This window comes from Oncorhynchus gorbuscha, linkage group LG12 (assembly GCF_021184085.1).
Source record: "Oncorhynchus gorbuscha isolate QuinsamMale2020 ecotype Even-year linkage group LG12, OgorEven_v1.0, whole genome shotgun sequence".
NCBI lineage: Eukaryota > Metazoa > Chordata > Actinopteri > Salmoniformes > Salmonidae > Oncorhynchus > Oncorhynchus gorbuscha.
The window spans coordinates 30356093-30381825 of record NC_060184.1 but is presented as its reverse complement, the minus strand read 5'-3'; the positions used below and the strand labels follow the sequence as shown (position 1 = coordinate 30381825).

General features: G+C 41.3%; 1 protein-coding gene across 1 annotated transcript in view; it reads right to left on the bottom strand.

Moving 5' to 3' along the window:
• nudt14 (nudix (nucleoside diphosphate linked moiety X)-type motif 14) overlaps positions 1 to 25733 on the bottom strand; it is an 89522-nt gene that overhangs the window by 6162 nt on the left and 57627 nt on the right. Inside the window, exons 4-5 of the mRNA XM_046291791.1 lie at positions 12920 to 12984; positions 9785 to 10040 (exon numbers count right to left, since the gene is read on the bottom strand). Coding sequence (XP_046147747.1) covers positions 9785 to 10040; positions 12920 to 12984 — 321 coding nt within the window. The remainder of the gene's footprint in view (positions 1 to 9784; positions 10041 to 12919; positions 12985 to 25733) is intronic.

The window sequence follows — 25733 nt, the reverse complement described above, 5'->3', positions numbered from 1 at the left end:
TTGATAGATAGTAGTTTGATCATGGTCTGATTTAGAAACAAATCAACATTTCATTTAGCAGAGACGATTAGACAAGTTGCAAGCATTGCATTCTTGAACTTGTGAACGGTCATGTCCCTTAATTATAAACTTGTATGGGATCCGTAAATATGAATGCTAAATTATAAGACTAGGAGAAAGCACTGCGCTATATAGGGAGAACGACAGGGTCCTTCCTGGCTAGCCATGATTGGCTGAGATAATGGCGGGGATGGACATGAGTTGTCGGTCATGTCTATAACTCCACATGTCACAGGCTTCTGTTGCTCTACTGGCATTGACACTTTATATTGACACCATTTACATTTGTTTTTATATTGACACTGCACTGTTGAGGAAGTAAGCATTTCACTGTAAATAATATAAATAAATAATATGCCATTTAGCAGACGCTTTTATCCAAAGCGACTTACAGTCATGTGTGCATACATTCTACGTATGGGTGGTCCCGGGGATCGAACCCACTACCCTGGCGTTACAAGCGCCATGCTCTACCAACTGAGCTACAGAAGGACCACGTTACTGTAACGTTTACACCTGCTGTATCCTGGTCATGCGAACAAATAAACATTTTAATTTCATATACAGAGTGTGTTTACCAGAGACAATAATGTGAAGCAAAACATGACCTGCACCAAAGTCAGGTTAAAGGCTCAGGACTATATAAAGTGTATTTTACCTGGAGGTATTCCTTATTGTAGGCCACTACATTAAATCTTGAAATATTTTGGTTATTTTCTACACTACCACACTCTTCCTCTGTTTAGCATATTGTCATAGACAGTCATGTTTTACATGTGAATTCTTAAAAAGATTAGGACTAATGGCATCCGCATGTTTCCCCATCCGAAACAGTTTGCGCATATGAGACCACATTTTTGTTTGTTTTAGTCTTCGGGAAGGTTTTCTGGCTGTTCACGCACACAACATTTCTCCTCGAGGAAACCTGATATTTGGAAGCAGAAGTCCACGCCCCTTCGTCGGTGGTTGGTCAACAGTAGGGATTTTTCAATGTAGTGCTTGTTGTCATTCAACGATAGACAACTTGTTTTCATTCACATTCTCTTACTGGAGAAATAGTGCACCAAATATATTAATTTGATTTAAAATGTTGCAACAGAGACCACCTCGGCAAAAACGTAAAAAATAATGACTGATTTGTTGATTTCCCTTATTAATTCTGACGATTTTGAGGAAATCTATACTGGCTATGGCGTCAAGATGGGCAAACAGCACTATTAACGCCTTTTTCTTGTTTTTCAAGCGAGGGTCTTTATACTTGCCATTCTAAGAAGATAGTCTCGCTCTCAAAAAAATTCTGGTTGGTTTTTCTTTGGATGATCTCCTACATTTACATTTAAGTCATTTAGCAGACGCTCTTATCCAGAGCGACTTACAAATTGGTGCATTCACCTTATGACATCCTACCATATCGTGTTAAATTCTCCCACATTATTTTAACATTTCTACAAACCTCAAAGTGTTTTCTTAAAAGGTGTGAATGATGCGAAATGGGTGTAAACAAAGAAGAGCTCTCTTGCCAGTGTGAAATTATCGCTAACATCTTTTAAGGGCTTTTCCTCAAAACTGTGTTTACAAGTGTATAAACTTTCAATGTAGCATAGCTTCCCAATGTTACACCAATTGTAATGTATGATATAGATATACCATTACAAAGCTCTGAAACTGAACTTTCTTTTATTTTTTACAATTATTTGTATTAAATAAGCTCACATATAGGTGTGCAGACCATTGAACCCTTTTAACCTTGACAAACATTCAACCTGAATGTGATCAGGATGGCACAGGAAAAAATATTATACTGGTTTAGGGGTAATTCAATCTCCATAACACTAAAACAGAGAATGGTTTCACCATAGCAAGAAAAATCACATCCTTGGAATAAATATTTAAATATATAAATATTTATTAAAGCAGTGTTACAAAAAGAAGTGTTACAATGTTAATTTTACTACTCTGGAATCAATTGTCCCAGCTTACGGCTGAGACGTCACACACAGACACCATTCGTTTGTCTGGCTCTTGTTTTGCCACTATGGAAGAATTCAAACATCCATTGTTAGCCAGTCGTGAACCCAAAAGGGCTGGGGCCTGTGGGCGCCTGTCACCACGGAAGCACCCAGAGCACAGTGTTTCAAGCTAAGTACTTTTGTCATGGCACTCCCTCATAGGGGGCCATGGGGTTAGCCATGGGGGTTAAGACGATACCCATCTAATAAGACGGGAAGAAACCTACACATAACTATGCTGATAAACGCACCACAACAAGTGGTGGAGCTGGTGGGGTCAAATCAAAAAGCATGTTAGAAGAACGGAAGTCTTCACTCTAGAGGTGGAGGGAACATAGGTAGGGAGGGGGGGAGGTGCGGTTACGTATGTTTTTCGCTGCAGTGTTCTACAGTGTCAGAGAACAGACTGTCATTTGTAATTGTTTGATGGATGGATAGTTGGTACTCCAAAAGGCCCTGGATACAATCTCCTTTTCCTGTTCGTCTTACCTACATGAATAAATGAAACTACAACACTACCATACAAACAATACAACTGAGTGGATTGTTTTTTATAAACTAAGCTTTATATCACTTTATGAACAAGCTGGTGATGGCTCAAACATGCAGTTAAGGTCAAATAGCTGGTTATGGTTGGTGCTAATGTACAGTGTGTTGTAAATGTCTGTGTTAATGAAAAGCGCGCTACAAATAAAAAATGTATTAAGGATCAATGCAGTCTTAATTGTATTTTTAAAATCTTCACCGTATGTCTAATAGAGCACTGTGTATTTAATGAAAATAACTCCAAATATAGTTGTCATTTTTCCCTGAGCCTCCTTTTGCCATTAAAATGCTCAGTCTGATCGTTACGTGTTACTTTTTTGTTTATATTTTTCTTAAACTGCATTGTTCGTTAAGGGCTTGTAAGTAAGCATTTCACTGTAAGGTCTACACTCGTTGTATTCGGCGCATGTGACAAATAGAATTTGATTTGGGCGTATTGATACAAATTTTTATACACTTACATACACAGCCCTGATTGGCAGACATGATCATCTAGACCCCTCAAACTCAACTCTGGACCATGAAGCCAGTTCCACAGGGTACACTGGGTGGGTGCAATTAATTATCAGGTAGAATTTAAAAAACAGCAGGCTCCGGACCTCGTAGGGTAAGAGTTGAATACCCCTGGTCTAGACTCTAGAGCAGGACTGAGAAACTCCGAGGGCCTGATTGGTGTCACACTTACTCCATCCCTAGCAAATACAGTTGATTAATCAAATTGCATTGAAGATCATGATTAGGTGATTATTGGAGTCAGGTGTATTACCTGGGGCAAAACTGTGACATCAGGCCCTCGAGGACTGGAACTGAACACCCCTGCTCTAGAGAGTACCATGTGTACCCTTTCAAAGTAAGAGGACACATGCAAATAAAAGATGACTGGTCATTGCTCAGAATAATCAGATCAGATTGTGTTGTCATGCTGTGGGCCAAAAACTCCATCCCACCTGAAGGGGCTGAAATTCCAGGCAAAAAAAGTACAATTAATGCTTACACTAAAAGGGTATTCTCATAATTTTCACAATTTCATTGTTAATTTCAACCTCAGTGTGGAAATATCATACAAAAACAGGAAAATCACATTTCACTGTACTGCTCCTTTAAATGAGTCAACATAGAGCAAGTCACCACTTGTACCGCGATAAACAACGGCAAAGTGGAAGGAGATAAATGTGTAAACGAACACCATTGTCATTGACGCAGAATAGCTATGTTACAGATGCAGATACGACTTCAGCAAGTTACGTTGCCGTAGGTTCGTGGGAGGACAGGGAAATGCAAGCAAATGCTCATGCAAATACAGTCGTATGAAAAAGTTTGGGCACCCCTCTGAGGCTGCATAATAATTTACTCTGTCGTCACAGAAAATGATCACAGTAGCATGCCATTCATTTTCTAATAAAAGCTGAGTACTGGGGTATTGTCCAGACAAAGATTTTTAGTGTAGCAATATTAAGTTGTATGAAATTAAATCAGATGTGAAAAATAGGCTATGCAAAAATGTGGGCACCCTCGTCATTCTGTTGATTTGAATACCTGTAACTACTTAGCACTGATTAATTGGAACACACAATTGGTTTGGTGAGCTCATTAAGCCTTGGACTTCACAGACAAGTGCATCCAATCATGAGAAAAAGTATTTAAGGTGGCCAATTGCAAGTTGTTATTCTCTTTGAATCTCCTCTGAAAAGTGGCAACATGGGGACCTCAAAACAACTCTCAAATGACCTGAAAACAAAAATTGTTCAACATTATGGTTTAGAGGAAGGCTACAAAAAGCTATCGCTGAGATTTAAGATATCAGTGTCCACTGTGAGGAACATAATGAGGAAATGGAAACCACAGGCACAGTTCTTGTTAAGGCCAGAAGTGGCAGGCCAAGTAAAATATCAGAGAGGCAAAGGTGAAGGATGGTGAGAACGATCACAAACAGCCCACAGACCACCTCCAAAGACCTACAACATTATCTTGCTGCAGATGGTGTCACTGTGCATCGTTCAACAATTCAGCGCACTTTGCACAATGAGAAGCTGTATGGGAGAGTGATGCGGAAGAAGCCTTTTCTGCACACACGCCACAAACAGTGTCGCTTGAGGTAATCAAACGCACATTTGGACAAGCCAGCTTCATTTTGGAATAAGGTGCTGTGGACTGATGAAACAAAGACTGAGTTATTTGGTCATAACAATGGACGTTATGCATGGTGGCAAAAGAACACAGCGTTCCAAGAAAAACACTTGCTACCCACAGTAAAATTTGGTGGGGGTTCCATCATGCTGTGGGCCTGTGTGGCCAGTGCTGTTACTGGGAATCTTGTTCAAATTGAGGGTTGCATGGATTCCACTCAATATCAGCAGATTCTTGGGAATAATGTTGAAGAATCAGTCACAAAGTTGAAGTTACGCCAGGGCCGAATATTTCAACAAGACAACGACCCAAAACACTGCTCAAAATCTACCCGGGTATTTATGCAGAGGAACAAGTACAATGTTCTGGAATGGCCATCCCAGTCGCCAGACCTGAATATCATTGAGAATCTGTGGGATGATTTGAAGCGGGCTGTCCATGCTCGGCAACCATCAAACCTAACTGAACTGGAGATGTTTTGTACGGAGGAATGGTCTAAAATACCTTCATCCAGAATCCAGACACTCAGAAGCTATGGGAAGTGTCTAGAGGCTGATATTTTAGCAAAAGGAGGCTCTACTAAATATTTATGTGATTTTTCTATTGGGGTGCCCAAATTTATGCACCCGTCTAATTTTGTTTTGATGCATATTCCACATTTTCTGTTAATCCAATAAAACTAATTTCACTACTGAAATATTACTGTGTCCCATCAGTTATTTAATAGATAAAAATGAAATTGATGATCCAAACACCCAATTATTTATAAATGGAAATCATAGAAATTGTCAGGGGTGCCCAAACCTTTTCATACGACTGTATCAAGGAGAAAGCTGGTCTGTCCTTTAAACTCGATGTGAACATCAAGGTTCCTGTTGTTCTGTTTTTTTTTTGTGGAGGGGTGGTGAAGAGTCACTCTCCTTACGTATTTTAAGTGCTTTATTGACAGATAAATGTGAAACTAAGTGGGAGATGGGAGAGGAGAGAGGGTCCGAAGGGAGCACACAGGGATTGAACAGAGGGGAGCCACACATGCATGGAGCCAAGAGTGTTACCAACTGACCAAGGTTCCTCACCCCATGGCTCAGTTGATTGGATCGAGGTGCTTAAGCCGGGGTGGCGCCAGTGAATTGTTAGGGTGCGTTCACAACGAGCAACGCAGGGTAAAATGACAGCGCCAACTCAATGTACTTAAATGGGAAGGTGTGTTGGAATGGTGAAGGGGTAGGGTCTTGCTTGCAAGAGATTTCGCTAAACGCATATCAAACTCCGCATCAAATTACACATAGCACATACTCCTCCGCCAGCTCTGCATGCGACTGCTTCGCCAGTGTGAATGCGCCCTTACCCAAGATTGAGCTTCTCGGTTAGTCACATATTTGTCTATTGTGAAGAAAATTTGCCACGGAACACCTGAATGCATGCATGACTCCTTTCTACGCGCACCAAAATTACAATCTGTTTCTCTGAATTGCCCCGTGAAAGCCAAACACTATGATGGCATTTTATAACTGAGCTAGTCATGTTGGCAAAAGAACAAGCTTTAAAATGATGGGCACCTGACAGTAATGGTGTGATGGCGGGTATAGAGGGCTGTGTTTCAAACAAAACAACTACAAGTGTGCTTGCTCTAGTCCCTAACAGCACAGTTAGGAATGCTCAAAAAAGTATCTTATAGTTGAAATCATAAAAGGAACTGTGCACACTTTGGAGAGGTGTGTGGCCAATTGGAGGCATCAGTTAGTTCTTGGTCTTATGTTGAATCTACTACGCAGTTTTCAGGAATATTCTTATCATGTTACTGAATGTATCAAGAGTATTTTCAGATTTCGTTATCAACAAATAGAGTGAAAAGTACAGAATATAAAATGCACATAAGATCTAAAGTGCAATGGATTCAGTCTTAAGTCAGGTGAACAGCAGTGTCCTCAACTTTGGTCTAATAACTTCTCCATCACCAAACTGTTCCTTTTCAATTGGTACCATGCGTATGCATTTTTCATAGGCCACATAGGTTACTGAGGGTCCTTTGGTCATATCAGAAGGGGTGCCTTCGCTCACGTAAAATAAAGACTTTGAATGTTATATCATTTTTGGGCATCTCAGAGATGTTCTATAGATTCCCGGGGTCAATTCATGTTTATCTGAGCTCTTGCCGTTCACGCAGGAAGAACTACAACAGGTCTGACATAGCATTGTGATGAAGCCACTCTCACTATACTGGAAGATAATAGGAAGATTACTTTTAGATTGTGAAAACTACTATCATACTGTACATGTCAGATTTCTGGACAATGTCATAACGCAGGAGGTTGTCGGCTCTCGAATGAACCATTGATCATATTTATGCAAAATTTTTACCTCGCAAAATTTGTAATTTAACAGAGGGTCTACCACATTTCTCCTATTTGTCTGTCTTCAGTCCAGGGTGTAAAATGCATGGTGCAGTTGCAAATGTCAGACTCAACTCTGAAGCACACAATCTGCAGGTTGAACATGGCGAGATTGTAGACTCCTAAATTGATAGCTGTACAACCACCTAAACAAACTGCACTAACTAGCTACTTCACATGATGATATTGACTTTGGCATTATTGTGTGTAGCTACGTTTTCTAGCTCCTTATCTAGCTAGCTAGCTAGTTAGCTAGCCAGCCAGCCCATAGAGAGCATTGCGGGTTTTGTAGTCGACTTGAGTGAGCTGCAACAGATTTCCACACCAATTCTCCAGTTGCAACCAACCTTATTATAACAACAAAATTAAACATTTGTAGCTTCCCATAATAAGTTGGGTGAATTTTGGCCTTACTTATGATGCCATCTATTTTGTGAAGTGCACCAGTCCCTCCTGCAGCAAAGCACCCCCACAACATGATGCTGCCACCCCCAAGCTTCACGGTTGGGATGGTGTTCTTTGGCTTGTAAGCCTCCCTATTTTTCCTCCAATCATAACGAAGGTCATTATGGCCAAACAGTTCTATTTTTGTTTCATCAGACCAGAGGACATTTCTCCAAAAAGTACAATCTTTGTCCCCATGTGCAGTTGTAACCGGAGTCGGGCTTTTTTACGGCGGTTTTGGAGCAGTGGTTTCTTCCTTGTTGAGCGGCCTTTCAGGTTATGTCGATAAAGGACTTGTTTTACTATGGATATAGATACTTATGTACCCGTTTCCTCCAGCATCTTCACAAGGTCACAAGGACCTTCCAGTTGTTCTGGGATTGTTTTGCACTTTTTCGTACAAAAGTACGTTCATCTCTAGGAGACAGAACGCATCTCCTTTCTGGGCAGTATGACTGCTACGTGGTCCCATGGTGTTTATACATGCGTACTATTGTTTGTACATATGAATGTGGTACCTTCAGGCATTTGGAAATTGCTCCCAAGGATGAACTAGACTTGTGGAGGTCTACAATTTTTGTCTGAGGTCTTGGCTGATTTCTTTTGATTTTCCCATGATGTCAAGCAAAGAGGCACAGTTTGAAGGCAGGCCTTGAAATACATCCATAGATACACCTCCAATTGACTCACATGATGTCAATTAGCCTATCAAATTTCTAAAGCCATTACATCATTTTCTGGAATTTCCCAAGCTGTTTAAAGGCACAGTCAACTTAGTATATTGTAAACTTCTGACCCACAGGAATTGTGATAGTGAATTATAAGTGACATAATCTGTAAACAATTTTTGGAAAAATTACTTGTGTCATGCACAAAGTAGACGTCCTAACCGACTTGCCAAAACTATAGTTTGTTAACAAGAAATTTGTGAAGTGGTTGAAAAACGAGTTTTAAATGACTCCAACCTAAGTGTATGTAAACTTCAACTGTATGTTGCATAGCCGCACAATGTATATATGTGCATGCTCGTATGCGCCAATGAAGCAATGGGTGTGTTGAGCCGTGTAGGATGAACACGGCCCTAGACGCTGATCTTGGCTCAGTTTTGCATTTTCCTCACTAACGGTTAACTTCTCTAGGCTAGGGGGTGGTGTTTTCACCTCCGGATGAAAAGCGTGCCCAAAGTAAACTGCCTGCTACTCAGGGCCAGAAGCTAGGATATGCATATTATTAGTAGATTTGGATAGAAAACACTATGAATGATGTCTGAGTATAACATAACTTATTTGGCAGGCGATACCACGAGGAAAAACCATCCAGGAAATGTTTTTTTTTGAGGTGACAGTCTTTTCAAAAGTTTTCTATGTGGATCTAGATTTCTAAGTGACTTGCTTGCAGTTCCTATCGCTTTCACTGGATGTCAACAGTCGTTAGAAATTGGTTGATCTTTTTCCTTTGTGTAATGAAGTAGGGCTGTTCAGAACGAGGGTCGAGTCTAGTGTTGTGGTTGGCGACCTGAAAGCTCGCTCTACTTTGTTTTTATCAGCTATCGAATGCAGTTTATCCCGTCTTAAATTTAAGAGATTATTTACGTAAAAAAATACCTAAAGTTGTATTAGGAAAGTTGTTTGAAATGTTTAGACAACGATTACAAGTAACTTCGATATTTTGTAATCATGTTGCGCTAGTTGGAACCAGTGTTTTTCTGGATCAAACGTGCCAAATGACTGGACATTTTGGAGATATAACGACAGAATTAATCTAACAAAAGGACCATTTGTGATGTTTATGGGACATATTGGAGTACCAACAGAAGAAGCTCTTCAAAAGGTAAGGCATGAATTATATCGTTATTTCTAAGTTTTGTGTCAAGCCTGGCAGGGTTAAATATTTTTGTCTGTGTTTGTTTGATGGGGTGCCGTCCTCAGATAATAGTATGGTTTGCTTTCGCCGTAAAGCCTTTTTGAAATCTGACACGGTGGCTGGATTAACAAGAAGTAAAGCTTTAATTTGTTGTATTGCATGAAAGTATGAAAGTTAAATATTTCTAATAATTTAATTTGAATTTGGGGCTCTGCCATTTCGATCCCGTTAACGGGATTTGATCCCTAAGAAGTTTTTAAGTTTAAGATTAGGGGAGTGGAAGCTGATCCTAGACCTGTAACTAGGGGAAAATTCACCTCGAAGCCATAGGTACACACACACCTGTATGAGGTGATCCTCCGCAGCTTGGCGACTGGCACGTCGTAGCCACACTCCTCCAATACCTCCTGCCTGGCGATCTCTTCCAGCGACAGGTCAGCCTTGTCCACCAGGCCAGCGCAAAGCTCGTAGGTCATCCCCACTGAGCCTGGGGGCGTCTCCCCGCCCCCAACCGCAGCCCCCTCTTTCTCCTCCGCCACCTGCTCGCTAGAGTCAGGTGCATTGGGCTTGGTTCTCTCCCACTCGCACATGTACACAGCTGCAGGAGGAGAGAGGGAGAGTGGGTGGAGAGAGAGAGAGAGGAGTTGAGCTAGATAGCAACAGATGTTAGAGTATAGTGACATCGACTTGGAGGTCTATATACCTTTTTCTCAGTGATGTATCGTTCCTTTCACTTCGACAATTGAGTGTGATATGAACTGCGTACTATCAAAGTCTAGGTTTTAATCCTTCACATAGGCCACATTTGAGATATAATAATTGTCTGAAACGTTGTTTCTGTGAACTGCATGTCTAGTAAAATCCTACCCCTATAAAATCATGAAAAGCATAACCCCTAAACTCATTAAAAAAACTTCACTGGTGGAAGGAAAAAACATAAGAGTGTGATAAAAATAGGGTGACACATTTACTTCATTCAAACAAATCAGCTTTCGACCAAAAATGCCTGTGAGTGATTTTGTCGCCTCACAATGGCCTTCAAACAAAGGCTGACCTTTTTAGACACATTGTTCCTCAAGCAATGGGAAAAAAGTAACAGAATACATCCCAAATGTCACCCTATTCCCGTCATAGTGCACTACTTTGACCAGAGCCCTAAGTAGTGCACAATACAGGGAATAGGTTGTCATTTGGGACACACAGACATTCAATGCGAGGCCTTCCTTCCATTCTGTGGAGCGCACTGTCCCCAGCGCCTTAGCGGCGAACAAAGGACGTTCCCTGCCTCTCATAGTAACGGGGGTATTTTGCGCACTATTACACAAGGAAGCATTGTGTTTGGAGGTGAGCTGGAGTAAACAAATGCATCCAATGCTTTTTTTTTCATAGAGTGCAGACACGAGGTGTGTTTGTATGAAATTAAACTGGAAGATAAAATAAAATCAAAGTCCACTGATCGCGTACACAGTTTAGCAGGTGTTATGCCAGTGCAGCGAAATGCTTACTTTGCAAGCTCCTAACAATGCAGTCAAATGTCAAGCAATTCAAATGTAAAGATAAAATCAAGAATACTGCACTGTAGCAGTATTAAAATGCAATCTATACATACAGTGCATTCGGAAAGCATTCAGAACCCACCACTTCTTGTTACATTACAGCCTTAAATTGATTAAATGTTTTTTTCACATCAATTTACACACAATACCCCACAATGACAAAGCAAAAACCGATTTAGACATTTCTGCAAATGTATAAAATTTAAATAACTAAAATAGCACATTTACATAAGTATTCATACTCTTTACTCAGTACTTTATTGAAGCACGATTACAGCCTCGACTCTTCTTGGGTACGAAGCTACAAGCTTGGCACACCTACATTTGGGGAGTTTCTCCCATTCTTCTCAGAAGATCCTCTCAAGCTCTGTCAGGTTGGATGGGGAGTGTCGCTGCACAGCTATTTTCAGGTCTCTCCAGAGATGTTCGAACGGATTTAAGTCTGGGCTCTGGCTGGCCACTCAAGGACATGCAGAGACTTGTCCCGAAGCCAATCCTGCGTTGTCTTGTCTGTGTGCTTAGGTTTATTGTCCTGTTGGAAGGTGAACCTTCGCCCCAGTCTGAGGTCCTTAGCAGGTTCATCAAGGATCTCTTTTTACTTTACTCTGTTCATCTTCCCTTGATCCTGACTAGTCTCCCAGTCCCTGCCGCTGAAAAACATCCCCCAGCATGATGCTGTCACCACCATGCTTCACCGTAGGGATGGTATTGGCCAGATGATGAGAGGTGCCTAGTTTCCTCCAGATGTGACACTTGGCATTCAGGCCAGAGTTCAATCTTGGCAGGAGAATCTAGTTTCTCATGATCAGAGTCCTTTAGGTCCCTTTTGGCAAACTAAGTGGTTTGTCATGCCACTTCTCAATAAAATGCACTTCTGTCTGGCCAATCTACCATAAAGGCCTGATTGGTGGAGTGCTGCAAAGATGGTTGTCCTACTGGAAGTTACTCCCATCTCCACAGAGGAACTCTGGAGCGCTGTCAGAGTGACCTCCATGTGTGTGTGTGCACTGCTCCGCTTATGATACATCAAATGGAAGACTGATGAGATCTGCATCTGCACCTCACCCCATTGTAACCAGCACCAAAGACATTTCTGACGGGACCTCCATGGCTTTAGCAACCTTCCCTAGAATCCGTTAAGCGGATGAGATATGGGCCCCATTCCATTTTGGTCCCTATCCCCTACCCTTTGACACAAATTATTCAGGGTTTGCAGATCTAAGAGGACGGGATACATGTAAGCACCCAATCCTTCTACATAATATGGCGAATGCCCCACAGCCTACCACAAGCAGCCGAAAATAATATATAATTAAGCGTCTGTTTTTCCCCCCTCATCGGTCCACACCAGGGTTGGGTTAAATTCCATTACAATTCCATTTAAATTCACAAAGAAATCGACCCCAACCCTGGTGAATACCACAGGGGTGGCGGGAGATGAAGGTAGGCGTTAGCTGATGCAATGGAACAGGGCCGCGTGCCATGGGATGACTAATGGCTTTTAAAGCCTTGATGGGGCGGTGCACCAGCCGGGTGGAGAGAGTCCATCAGCATTTTTCACAGTAGTAGACAAGCCTCGACAGTGCCAGACAGATCCCAGGCCACGTGGCAGGGGGCATATTGTTGCACTTGACACGCTCAAGTGGGAGTTCAGCATAATACACAGGTGTTGGGTAAGAAGCTTGGAATGTGACAATAGCAGGGTTTCCCCACAGGGATAAAGCAAGGTTGTGGTGGGTTCGAATCAGACCCACACCCTTCTAACACACTTTCTCTGTCTTACTTTCCTGCACTTTCCTGTCCCTCTTCACTGTCTAATAAAAAATATATGGAAAGGGATGTTAATTTTACAGTCCTTTACAAGAAGTAAAAAACTGTCCTTGTGGATGAAAGATGATTAGAGCAAAAAAGGGGGTATTACCTGGGCGGAACTGCTTGACCAAGACGAAGCAGTGCGAGGTGGTGTTGAAGATCAGAACCGAAACACTGGAAAGAAAAGGGAGCAGAGAAAGAGAGTTTATTCAGTTTGGTTCATTCATTATTTTTCGGGGGATGAATAAAAGTGAGAATCACAAAGGTTTATATTGGTTGCTGTACAGGTAGCCCCTGTATATAGCATTGTTCCTGTTATTTTATTGTTGCGGTAATAATTTGTTATTTTTCTATTTTTGTTACTTCAGTTTATTTTAGTAAATAATTTAACTTATTTTTCTTAAAACTGCATTGTTGGTTAAGGGCTTGTAAGTCAGCGTTTCACTACACCTGTTGTATTTGGCGCATGTGACAAATACAACTGATTTGATTTAATAAACTAAATTAACTATATAACATGACATCATCATATGCAGTGGGACAACTTCCTGCTTACAGAAAACAAATAAATACATATCTACCCAGACTGCCCCGATTGAGTCTTCCCAACGTAGCCATGTGAGGGCACAAAGTGGGAAAAATATTCGCTACTTGAATTACGTTGTTCTAGGCTCTAAGTAGGTAAGCACCCTGCTATGTTAATGATACATTTGAGTGTTAACCTTTCACACTCGTACCTGTTTCAGTGTTGAAAATGGCACTTAAAATTGGAACGTAGCGGCTGTAGAGTAACATCCTGTACATGAAACCAGAGCTCGGTCTCTACGATTCACAGTGCTCTAAGGGTTTTGACAGACAGCCGTTCTAAACTTGAGCACCATGCGCAACAAGACTTACCCCAATCCCTCCCGGTAACTTTAGCAAATGTGTTGTTGTCCGAGTCAGGGAAATGCTGTAAATGAAGAGGACTCAATGCATTTTGAAATATGAGATGTTGAGGCGCTTTGATGTCATAAGCAAGCCAAACACCCGTCCAAATGTGCACTTCACAATTCCATATCATAAAACTCATGTCTTATACAGCGTCAACGTTTATGATCACTATGTTTGATGTACAGTTACAAAATGAAAGGTCATCATACCCTGGGTTATGAATTTTGTATATTGTGAAGTAATATCAGCGGCACATGCACCTGTCTCCTTTCCATGTGCATCAAAATTACAATCTGTTTCTTTAAATTTCCTTATGAAACCCTCACACTAAGATCGAATTTCATAAACTTAGCTAGTCATGTTGGCAGTAGTGACGCTTAGAATTCCAATTTCGCCTAAATGGCACCAAAAAATGTATCACTTTTGTCCCCCCACCACAATCTGTTTTTAGGACGAAACTGAAAAATAACTTGTGTAGAAAGTTAAATCATGCCCACCTGAACCAGATTGCGATTATAGAATGGACTGTTTATGGATTGCGTAAACAACAGTAATTGTGTGATAGCAGAAATGAAATGTTGTGTTCCAAACAAAACTAAACCCAGCAACAAAAAAGAAACCTTCCTTTTTCAGGATCCTGTCTTTCAAAGATATTTGGATTTTTACAAATTAACTTCACAGATCTTCATTGTAAAGGGTTTAAAGTTAATGAACATGCACCTGTGGAATGGTTGTTAAGACACTAACAGTTTACAGACGGTAGGCAATTAAGGTCACAGTTATGAAAAAAAAATAGAGGCCTTTCTACTGACTCTGAAAAACACCAAAAGAAAGATGCCCAGGGTCCCTGCTCGTCTGCGTGAATGTGTCTTAGGCATGCTGCAAGGAGGCATGAGGACTGCAGATGTGGCCAGGGCAATAAATTGCTGTGAGACGCCTACGACAGCGAGACAAGACGGACAGATCGTCCTCGCAGTGGCAGACCATGTGTAACAACACCTGCACAGGATCGGTACATCCGAACCTCACAACTGCGGGACAGGTACAGGACGGCAACTGCCCGAATTACACCAGGAATGCACAATCCCTCCATCGGTGCTCAACCTGTCCGCAATAGGCTGAGAGAGGCTGGACTGAGGGCTCTTATGCCTATTGTGAGGTAGGTCTTCACCAGACATCACCGACAACCTCGTTGCCTATGGGCACAAACCCACCGTCTCTGGACCAGACAGGACTGGCAAAAAGTGGTCTTCACTGACGTGTCAAGGTTTTGTCTCACCAGGGGTGATGGTCGGATTCGAATTAATCGTCGAAGGAATGAGTGTTACACCGAGGCCTGTACTCTGGAAGGGGATCAATTTGGAGATGGAGGGTCCGTCATGATCTGGGGCGGTGTGTCACAGCATCATCGGACTGAGCTTGTTGTCATTGCAGGCAATCTCAATGCTGTGCGTTACATGGAAGACATCCTCCTCCCTCATGTGGTACCCTTCCTGCAGGCTCATCCTGACATGACCCTCCAGCATGACAATGCCACCAGCCATACTGCTCGTTCTGTGCGCGATTTCCTGCAAGACAGAAATGTCAGTGTTCTGCCATGGCCAGTGAAGAACCCAGATCTCAACCCCATTGAGCACGTCTGGGACCTGTTGGATCGGAGGGTGAGGGCCATTCCCCCCAGAAAATGCCCGGGATGTGCAGGTGCCTTGGTGGAAGAGTGGGGTAACATCTCACAGCAATAACTGGCAAATATGGTGCAGTCCACGAGGAGGAGATGCACTGAAGTACTTAATGCAGCTGGTGGCCACAGATACTGACGGTTAAGTTTGATGTTGACCTCCCCTTTGTTCAGGGACACATTATACCATTTCTGTTAGTCACATGTCTGTGGAACTTGTTCAGTTTATGTCTGTTGTTGAATGTTATGTTCATACAAATATTTACACATGTTAAATTTGCTGAAAATAAATGCAGTTGACAGTGAGAGGATGTTTCTTTTTTTGCTGAGTTTACATGTGTGCTTGCTTAGAGTTCCTCAACGGCACAGCTAGGAGAGCAAAAAAAAAAAAAGTACCTTCTAGTTGAAGACTCTTCTTTGATTCATAAAAGTGCATTAGAATTGCTTAGGAACTGTGCACACTTGAGAGATGTGTGTCCACTTGGAGACACCAGTTAGTCCCCTCACGCAAACCCGTGTAACTTTTTGGTCTTGTTGCACCCACCCCACATTTTCCAGGAATAGTCTTATGTTACTGAATGTATCCAGAATATTTTCAGATTTCGCTATCAACAAATGTAGCAAAAAGTACAGTAAATGTAAAATGCTCATAAAATCAACAGTGTGATGTTCAGATTCAGCATTGTGTCAGGTGAACTGTTGTGTACTTAACTTTGGTCTAATAATTTCCCCATCTACAAATTGTTCTCTTTTAATTGCTACCATGGTTATGCATACGTTTTTCATATTTCTGTAAGAAACTAATCAAATTTCCACAAGTGTAAAGGCTAACTGTACAAAATGAAAACTGATTTGAAACCAAAATTGCAATCGATAAAAATAATAAAAATCTATAAATTTTGGCAGGGTAAAAATTCCTCAATTCCAAACTAGTTGGTGTGTGTGCATCTATGTGAGTGTGTGCGTGTGTGTGTGTGTCAATGCATGATTAACACCTAGGCCAGTATCGACAAAGCTTCTCAGAGTAGGAGTGGTGATCTAGGATCTGTCCATATAATCTTATTCATTATTATCGAAAAGGCCAAACTGATCTAAGATCAGCACTCCTCCTCTGAGATGCTTTGCGGCTAAGGAACACTGCCTCTACCTAGCTCTTCAACCAAGGTGCATGAACTGAGGAGTAAACTGAAGAGGAGATTCAGCAAATCTGGGAGGACAGTGGAAGTTGGTAAGAAATCTTTATTGTTAAATGTAAGTTTAAATGAAATTATATCATGTTCGTTTTACTTTAAACAATAATTAATTCATTATAACCTTCCATTGTCCTCCAAGTTGGTGAAGCTCCTCTACTAATTGATAGTTCACCCAAAATCCATATTGGTTTCATTACCCTTTAACAGGAATGGAAACTGGTGAGGGCTAAAAAAAGGGAATGAATATGATCTACATGATCAGTTTGTGTAAAATAAGTGGTTAATGTGAATCTAACGCACAGCTAAAAATGTAAAGAAAGCAATCCAATGTTTTTGTCGCCAAGACTTTACTGCAACTGACACTCAAGTCTTGAGAATAAACAATACACTAATATTGCAGTTAGCCATGACAGCCTTTATAATAGAATGCTTGTGACCACACACACACACACACCTAAATATTGCACTTGGGGAAAAAAACATTAAATTATAAATATAATGAAACAAACAGGCATTCTATTTGTATTCTATTATAGTGGCCATTATTATAGTTATCACAATCTTGTGAAACCCAAACCTTCCAAGATACCTCCCACAGTTCCCCAATAGCTGTCCCTCAACCATTCGAGACCCCTCCCGGAAAAAAATAAATGAGAATTAATTCCATTCCCCACCACCAACAACTAAGAGAATGAACTAAAATATTTTAAAAAAGGAAGACCAAAGAAAACAATAAATATATATTATTAACACACACACACACATACACATACACATACATATACATACATACATAGTGGGGCAAAAAAGTATTTAGTCAGCCACCAATTGTGCAAGTTCTCCCACTTAAAGATGAGAAAAAAAATCCAGAAAATCACATTGTAGGATTTTCAATTGATTTATTTGCAAATTATGGTGGAAAATAAGTATTTAGTCAATAACAAAAGTTTCTCAATACTTTGTTATATACCCTTTGTTGGCAATGACAGAGGTCAAACGTTTTCTGTAAATCTTCACAAGGTTTTCACACACTGCTGCTGGTATTTTGGCCCATTCCTCCATGCAGATCTCCTCTAGAGCAGTGATTTTTTGGGGCTGTTGCTGGGCAACATGGACTTTCAACTCCCTCCAAAGATTTTCTATGGGGTTGAGATCTGGAGACTGGCTAGGCCACTCCAGGACCTTGAAATGCTTCTTACGAAGCCACTCCTTAATTGCCCGGGCGGTGTGTTTGGGATCATTGTCATGCTGAAAGACCCAGCCACGTTTCATCTTCAATGCCCTTGCTGATGGAAGGAGGTTTTCACTCAAACTCACGATACATAGCCCCATTCATTCTTTCCTTTACACGGATCAGTCGGCCTGGTCCCTTTGCAGAAAAACTTCTGGGTCATCCAAATGCTCTCTAGCAAACTTCAGACGGGCCTGGATATGTACTGGCTTATGCAGGGGGACACGTCTGGTACTGCAGGATTTGAGTCCCTGGCGGCGTAGTGCGTTACTGATTGTAGGCTTTGTTAATTTGGTCCCAGCTCTCTGCAGGTCATTCACTAGGTCCCCCCGTGTGGTTCTGGGATTTTTGCTCACCGTTCTTGTGATCATTTTGACCCCACGGGGTGAGATCTTGCGTGGAGCCCCAGATCGAGGGAGATTATCAGTGGTCTTGTATGTCTTCCATTTCCTAATAATTGCTCCCACAGTTGATTTCTTCAAGCCAAGCTGCTTACCTATTGCAGATTCAGCCTGGTGCAGTTCTACAATTTTGTTTCTGGTGTCCGTTGACAGCTCTTTGGTCTTGGCTATAGTGGAGTTGTGTGGACAGGTGTCTTTTATACTGATAACAAGTTCAAACAGGTGCCATTAATACAGGTAATGAGTGGAGGACAGGAGCCTCTTAAAGAAGAAGTTACAGGTCTGTGAGAGCCAGAAATCTTGCTTGTTTGTAGATTACCAAATACCTTGTTTGTAGATTACCTTATTTTCCACCATAATTTGCAAATAAATTCATTAAAAAATCCTAATGTCATTTTCTGGATTGTTTTTCTTCTCATTTTGTCTGTCGTTTAAGTCTATGATGAAAATGACAGGCCTCTCATCTTTTTAATGGGGAGAACTTGCACAATTGGTGGCTGACTAAATACTTTTTTGCCCCACTATATATATATATATATATATGTATATATGTGTATATGTGTATATGTATGTGTATGTGTATATGTATATGTGTATATATGTATGTGTATATGTATATGTATATATATGTATGTGTATATGTATATGTATGTGTATATGTATATGTATATGTATGTGTATATATATATATATTGTAATTTACCCTTTGTTGGCATAATTAATCTCTTTCATGCAGCTACACCTGGCATAACCCTTTTTATCCACTGTATTGAAAAAGTGAGAGGAAAAGGGCGTGGTGTTCCGTACACCTCTAATAGTTAGGCAGAAATTTTTAACAATGCTTTTTTCTGATAAAAAGTAGTTCATGGCATCCACTGTGAAGCCCAGTTACATAATATTACCCTGTGTCCCAGCTGCTTGCCGTATTTTTAAAGTAATCACGATTTTAAAAACAGGCCTAATTTTGGCATTTTTCACCCTGCCAGCTCCTATTAGTTCTATTGAGCACCGTGGCACCAACTTGCCTTCCGAACATTCTATTCCCAGCCTATTATTCTATGCCACAATGCCTTCTTTGCTATTGTTGCCAATGAGACTTGCCCACGCTGCTGGTAAAAAATTACCCATGGAACTCTTGAGGTCATATCTCACTGTTTCCTATAGGGAAATATAGGTATGTCTGTCTATTTTGCCAAATATCTCGCAATGTGTATATTTAGATTTTCAAATTGGACACCATTTTAATCATGATAATCTCCTCTTTCTAATTATGTAAGGATGGACATCAGCATAATAAAGTGATAATATATAATTCATAAGTGATAGGCTAACATTGTCACCCATCAGACTTGATTTAATCTTGTCATAACATATAGTAAATAATGTGTGAAATTTGTTTTGATTTAGAATGGAGCATTATTATGCAACTGTAAAACAGGGGCGGTGGAAAAAATATGTAATTTACGCACTTAAGAGAATAGGACACTTTCACCGTGCTTTATTTTCATGCCAGCCAGATAAGCTATACTCCTATTGAAAATATAAACAATGTGTTTAATATTAGGAAAGTTGAGAAATATAGTAGGCCTAGCCTATAGAAAGCTGATGGGATCCTCCTCTCTTTATTAGTGGCCATCACCGTTTTCTCCCGCAATTGCATAGCCTACAGAAATGTTGAGCAACATGAGCTTACGGACTCATGAAGTGTTTGATTAGATTTGAATACATTTGCATTGATGTTAGAGGGACAATAGACTGCTGAGTACCAGACAAATAAGTTTGGTAGGCTACTAATGACCATCAGCAGCATCAGAGCTGGTTTACCATGACTAAACGGTCACCCCATATTTCTGGCACTAAGGGAGATTCACTGGACTTTTTCTTTCTTTCGTTTTCGCGACTCGGACAGGAGTGTGGCGAGGTTGTTGTGTTTATCTGCAGTATGCATTCTGTAGGTAGGAGTTTCAGCACGAGTCTTATCCACTGTTCATCGGAGTTCACTTTACATTCATTCCAAGTTGTGCATGCTAGCCCTAAGGTCAATACATTATCACCGTATATTAGCTTTGCATGAAATGCCCTGCCAATGCATTGTTGTTCAGGCAAAAAAAATGTCCCTCAATTTGATGAAGGCTATTGATGCAGTGCTTGTAGCGCTGAGTGGAAATAGGAAGAACGCACATTTTATGGTTAATAAAAGTGTTGAATACAAAGTGTTGACAGTGCGGAGTAAGAACTTAAACATGAACTCACTTATAAAAACAGCAGCTCTTTGCTATATTGACAGTCTCTCTCTAGTCGTGGTTTAAAAAAAAAAGTGAAATCTCACAGTATCAACTTTGCTGTTGCTTTCTTTTACGCCTGCTATGTTACTGCCGACACTAATCTAATAGAAAGGTTTGGCGATCGACTAGGAATGCCTTGGAGATTGACATGACCACTGCTCTAGAAAGTTGAGTGAAGTTCAATCTAGTACTTCTCTCAGTGGGCTGATATTTCTGCACGGCAGACCCGGGGCTACTGCAGGCGCGCAGTTTAGAGGGAACATGGCTCTTTATGTCCAAATTATTTTATGCAAATCATCAACTTCATTGAGCTAAGGAAACCAATGTAAATTTTGTAATTTGAGTAAACTATCCCTTTAAAGCCTCAATAATGGGATTGTAACAGAGAGGGTATGACAGTACAGTAAGCCACATACTGTAGCTAACTTGCCTGTCATCGGCATGTCACACAAAGTAGATGGCATGCTAATCTGTTATTTTATCTGAGCCGCTAGGTCGGGGTGAGCATTAAGGCACACTGATTGACCCCAGAAATATTCAAATACCCACTTAGTATGGAGTTGCTTTGATACCAGCGTGGTGTATGATTTAATTGAGGTATGTGTTTTGAATTTTGTTTGTCTTATTGACTCTGGGCTGGTTTTTTAATGGATGTATTGCTGTGTCACTATGCAGAGTAGAGGGTTTCCAGGTTAGGGCATCGTCTCAGCTGCACTCATGGATGGCCCTGTGTCCGTGTGTGACAGACAGACAGACAGTAGTGCCCTGTGTGTATTATAGTTTTTGGTGGTGGAGACTTGAGGGCTGGGGTTTGTGTTGGTAAAGCGGAAGTGTCTGTAGAGGCAGGAAGCCCTGCCCAGTCTCTCCCATGGAGTGCGTTGTGAGGTGATCCGGTGCAGGGGAACTTAAGTCTTCAGATGAAATTCACTACCGAGATCCATGCCATCTAATATTTGTTTTGTGTGTTCAGCAAACAGAGGTATTTTGAGATACTTAACTTTATGAAGTGGGCTGTCTGTCCTAGTTAGTATTTACCTAGCATCCGCTACGGAATCCCTTTGTATTTGTTAGCATTCTGCTAACTGATACTTTTGGGGATTTTTTTGATGTTTGGAAAATAAATAGCCCCCTTTGTGTACACCGCCGGTAATACCGTATACCCAGTATGGGACAGGCAGTGTGAAGGTATGAAAATCTGGATACCAGCAAACCCAAACACACGTTTTTTTCAATCTACACACAATACTCCATAATGACATTAAGTATTTAGATAAGTATTCAGACCCTTTGCTAAGAAACTCGAAATTGAGCTCAGGTGCATCCTGTTTCCATTGTTCATTATTGAGAAGTTTCTACAACTTGGAGTCCACCTGTGGTAAATTCAATTGATTGATGTGGAAAGGCACACACCTGTCTATACAAAAGGTCCCACAGCTGACAGTGCATGTCAGTGAAAAGACCAAGGCATGAGGTTGAAGGAATTGTCCATAAATCTCAGAGATAGGATTGTGTTGAGGCACAGCTCTGTGGAAAGGTGCAAAAAAATTATCTGCAGCATTGAAAGTCCAAGAATACAGTGGCCTCCATCATTCTTAAATGGAATTAGTTTGGAACAACCAACTCTTTCTAGAGCCACCCAGACAAACTGAACAAATCAGGGGAGAAGGGCCTTTGTCAGGGAGGTGACCAAGAATGTGATGGTCACTCTGACAGAGTGCCAGAGTTCCTCTGTGGAGATGGGTGAAACTTCCAGAAAGACAAGCATCTCTGCAGCACTCCACTAAATCAGGCCTTTATGTTATAGTGGAGTATGCCAAAAGGCACCTAAGGGACTCAGACCATGAGAAACCATATTTTCTGGTCTAATGAAACCAAGATTGACTTGAATGCCAAACGTCACATCTGGAGGAAACCTGGCACCATTCCTACAGTGAAGCATGGTGGTGACAGCATCATGCTGTGGGGATGACTTTCAGCGGCAGAGACTGGGAGACGAGTCAGGATTGAGGGAAAGATGAACAGAGCAAAGTACAGAGAGATCCTTGATGAAAACCTGCTCCAGAGCGCTCAGGACCTCAGACTGGGGCGAAGGATCACCTTCCAACAGGACTACGCCCCTAAGCACACAGCCAAGACAACGCAGGAGTGGCTTCTGGACAAGTCTCTGAATGTCCTTGAGTGGCCCAGCCAGAGCCCAGACTTAAACCTGATCAAACATCTCTGGAGAGACCTGAAAATAGCTGAGCAGCGACACTCCCCATCCAACCTGACAGAGCTTGAGGGGATCTGCAGAGAAGGGAGAAAATGCCTAAATACAGGTGTGCCAAGATAGCGTGTAGCCTACTGCTTTTTAAAGTTAATGTTTGTTGCATAATGCAATTAGCGGGAAAACGCACAGCACATGCGAGCGTTCTCATGTGACAGAGATGGAAATATCCGTTAGAAATGTTGAAAGATGGGAGATCTAAAGATGCAACTAGCATGGGTTGCTAATATAACTAAGATTGTGCCTTTGGACAATGAAAGAATATTACATGAAAGAAATATGTTACTTGTTTCAATGGCATTTGGAAGTCTTTAGAAAATAATTTCCTCCACGTTTATAGAAACAAATTGTCTCGGCTACTTCGAAACAAGGTAAGACATGCCTCATAAGAGATGGGAGAAAATAGTAGCTCTTTAATAGTGGCGTCCAAACCATTAACACACAATTGCATTTCGAATTGTTGCTAGAGTGAAACGTGCATTTATAACAGGACCTGTAGCAGCAGCTCGCATTCTTACAGATTTTCCGCTCAAATCGTATGCTGTGTGATAATCATAATGACTAATTTAATTCCACTCAATTATGCAAATTAACCTATATGCCGATAAGCTTGACCAGTCAAATGTATTTATGTTGACCGGTGGCAATTTTATTTATCGTTTAATTTTTTTTTACAAAATTGAATCGTCCAAAAGCCAGCTGAAGGAAACCCTGCACATACAGTACACACATAACCATTATAAAAAGGAGCCTGGGTGGGGAAAGTTCTTTATCGCCAGACATGATGATTGATTTTGGCCTCAGGGCACTGATTAAGAAAGGCTAAGTTCCATTTTAGGGCCCTCTATCCCTTCCTTCCTTCCTGCCTCCTTTCCATCATCCCTGCTCAAGAAGAAGAAGTCCCTTCCTAGGAGCTGAGCCCTTTGCCCTCCAGTAGGAGGACGGGAGACTGAGGCGATCAATTCCATTTAAATTCAGTGAATTTATTTTTTACAAACATTTGATCAAAATTACCCCAGGCTCTCAGTCCAGTGTTAGCAAAAGGAGGATGGGACATAGGGGCAGTGTACGGTATGGCTAGGCCAGATCAGGGCTGAAGCGGGACAAACCAGCTTGCTGCTTTCACCCCAAAGCAGGCCCGGGCTTGTCGACTGTTCAACACCGCTTCCCCCCAAAACCTATGCTAATGGTTAAACGGGCTCTCTGAACATTTCACGCACAGTTAGGCTTGTGGCCTTCTCCGTGGGGCTTCTGGCTAGCCATCAGGGAACAGTATAGGGCATAGTATCATACATGAGTGATGAGGACAGATCACAATCCTCTATGAAGCGATGCTTCAGTTGGCTTAGTTGGAAGGCGCATGGTTGCTTATAACAGTAGTTGTGGGTTTGAATCCAACATGACCCACAGATCCTACTGTATGTGTGTTAATTGGATGTCCCTACAGATAAAATGCAAAATTCTCTCCTAAACTACCAAAATAACAAAAATAATTAAGAAAATCTCTTTCAATTAATGAGATGGGAATGGATGCCCACTCCAAACTAAAATTCAAGAGTGTTCTCTCCCTTTCCAAGTCACACCATTACAACTATTCTCCCCCATCCCTTCAGATTGAAACAAACTCTGGGCTCTCCACTCTTACCTTCCCAGGGCCCGTGGTGAGGACTAGTGCAGCACAAAGGACTGCAGTGGGGCCTGCTGTAGTGATAGTAATGACATGAACAGATGCTACTTCTAATGGGCTATACCCTTCACCGTTCTCCCATTAAAACACACCCAAACACGCATGCAAAAGCCCCCACAAATACACACTTTTTAAAAATCAGTGCAATAAACACGTACTGTTACACAAATACTCCAATAAACAAATGTGCTAACGTAACACTGAGCTATGTAGGTAAATGCAGTGCATTTTGAAAGTTCAGACCCCTCGACTTTTTCCACAATTTGTTATGTTAGAACCTAATTCTAAAATGGATTGATTTGTTTTCCCCCCTCAATCTACACACAATGACAAAGCAACAACTGTTTTTTAGAGAAAAAAATATTTTATTATTATTTTATATATAAAAACTGAAACATCAAGGACATTGAGTGTGTTTTTACAGGACGTACCGTCCCCGACCTTCTGTCAACCAATTATGTCAATGTGGACCTATACTGAGAAATACGGTGCCCTGCGCATTGTTGAAAAATTTGGAAACATCAGTACAGAGCTCAATCTAGCTTCTGCAAGCCTGCGGAGGTTCCGCAATTGCATCACACCCTCTGTACAGAGCCTCCAGCATTGTTGGATCAAGCAAAAATGGTCTTTCAGCTAGATCCTGGAGGAAACGGGTACAAAATTATCTATATCCACAGTAAAAACTATAGACATAACTATAGACATAACCTGAAAGGCCGCTCAGCAAGGAAGAAGCCACTGCTCCAAAACCGTCATAAAAAAATGGCAGACTACAGTTTACAACTGCACATGGGGACAAAGATCGCACTTTTTGGAGAAATGTCCTGTGGTCTGATGAAACAAAAATAGAACTGTTTGGCCATAATGACCATCGTTATGTTTGGAGGAAAATGGGGGAGGCTTGCAACTCGAAGAACACCATTCCAACCGCACGGTGGTGGCAGCATCATGTTGTGGGGTGCTTTGCTGCAGGAGGGACTGGTGCACTTCAAAATAGATGGCATCATGAGGGAGAAAAATTGTGGTTATATTGAAGCAACATCAAGACATCAGTCATGAAGTTAAAGCTTGGTCGCAAATGGGTCTTCCAAATGGACAATGACACCAAGCATACTTCCAAAGTTGTGACAAAATGGCTTAAGGACAACAAAGTCAAGGTATTGGAGTGGCCATCACAAAGCCCTGACCTCAATCCCATAGAAAATTTGTGGGCAGAACGGAAAAAGCGTGTGTAGCATGGAGGCCTACA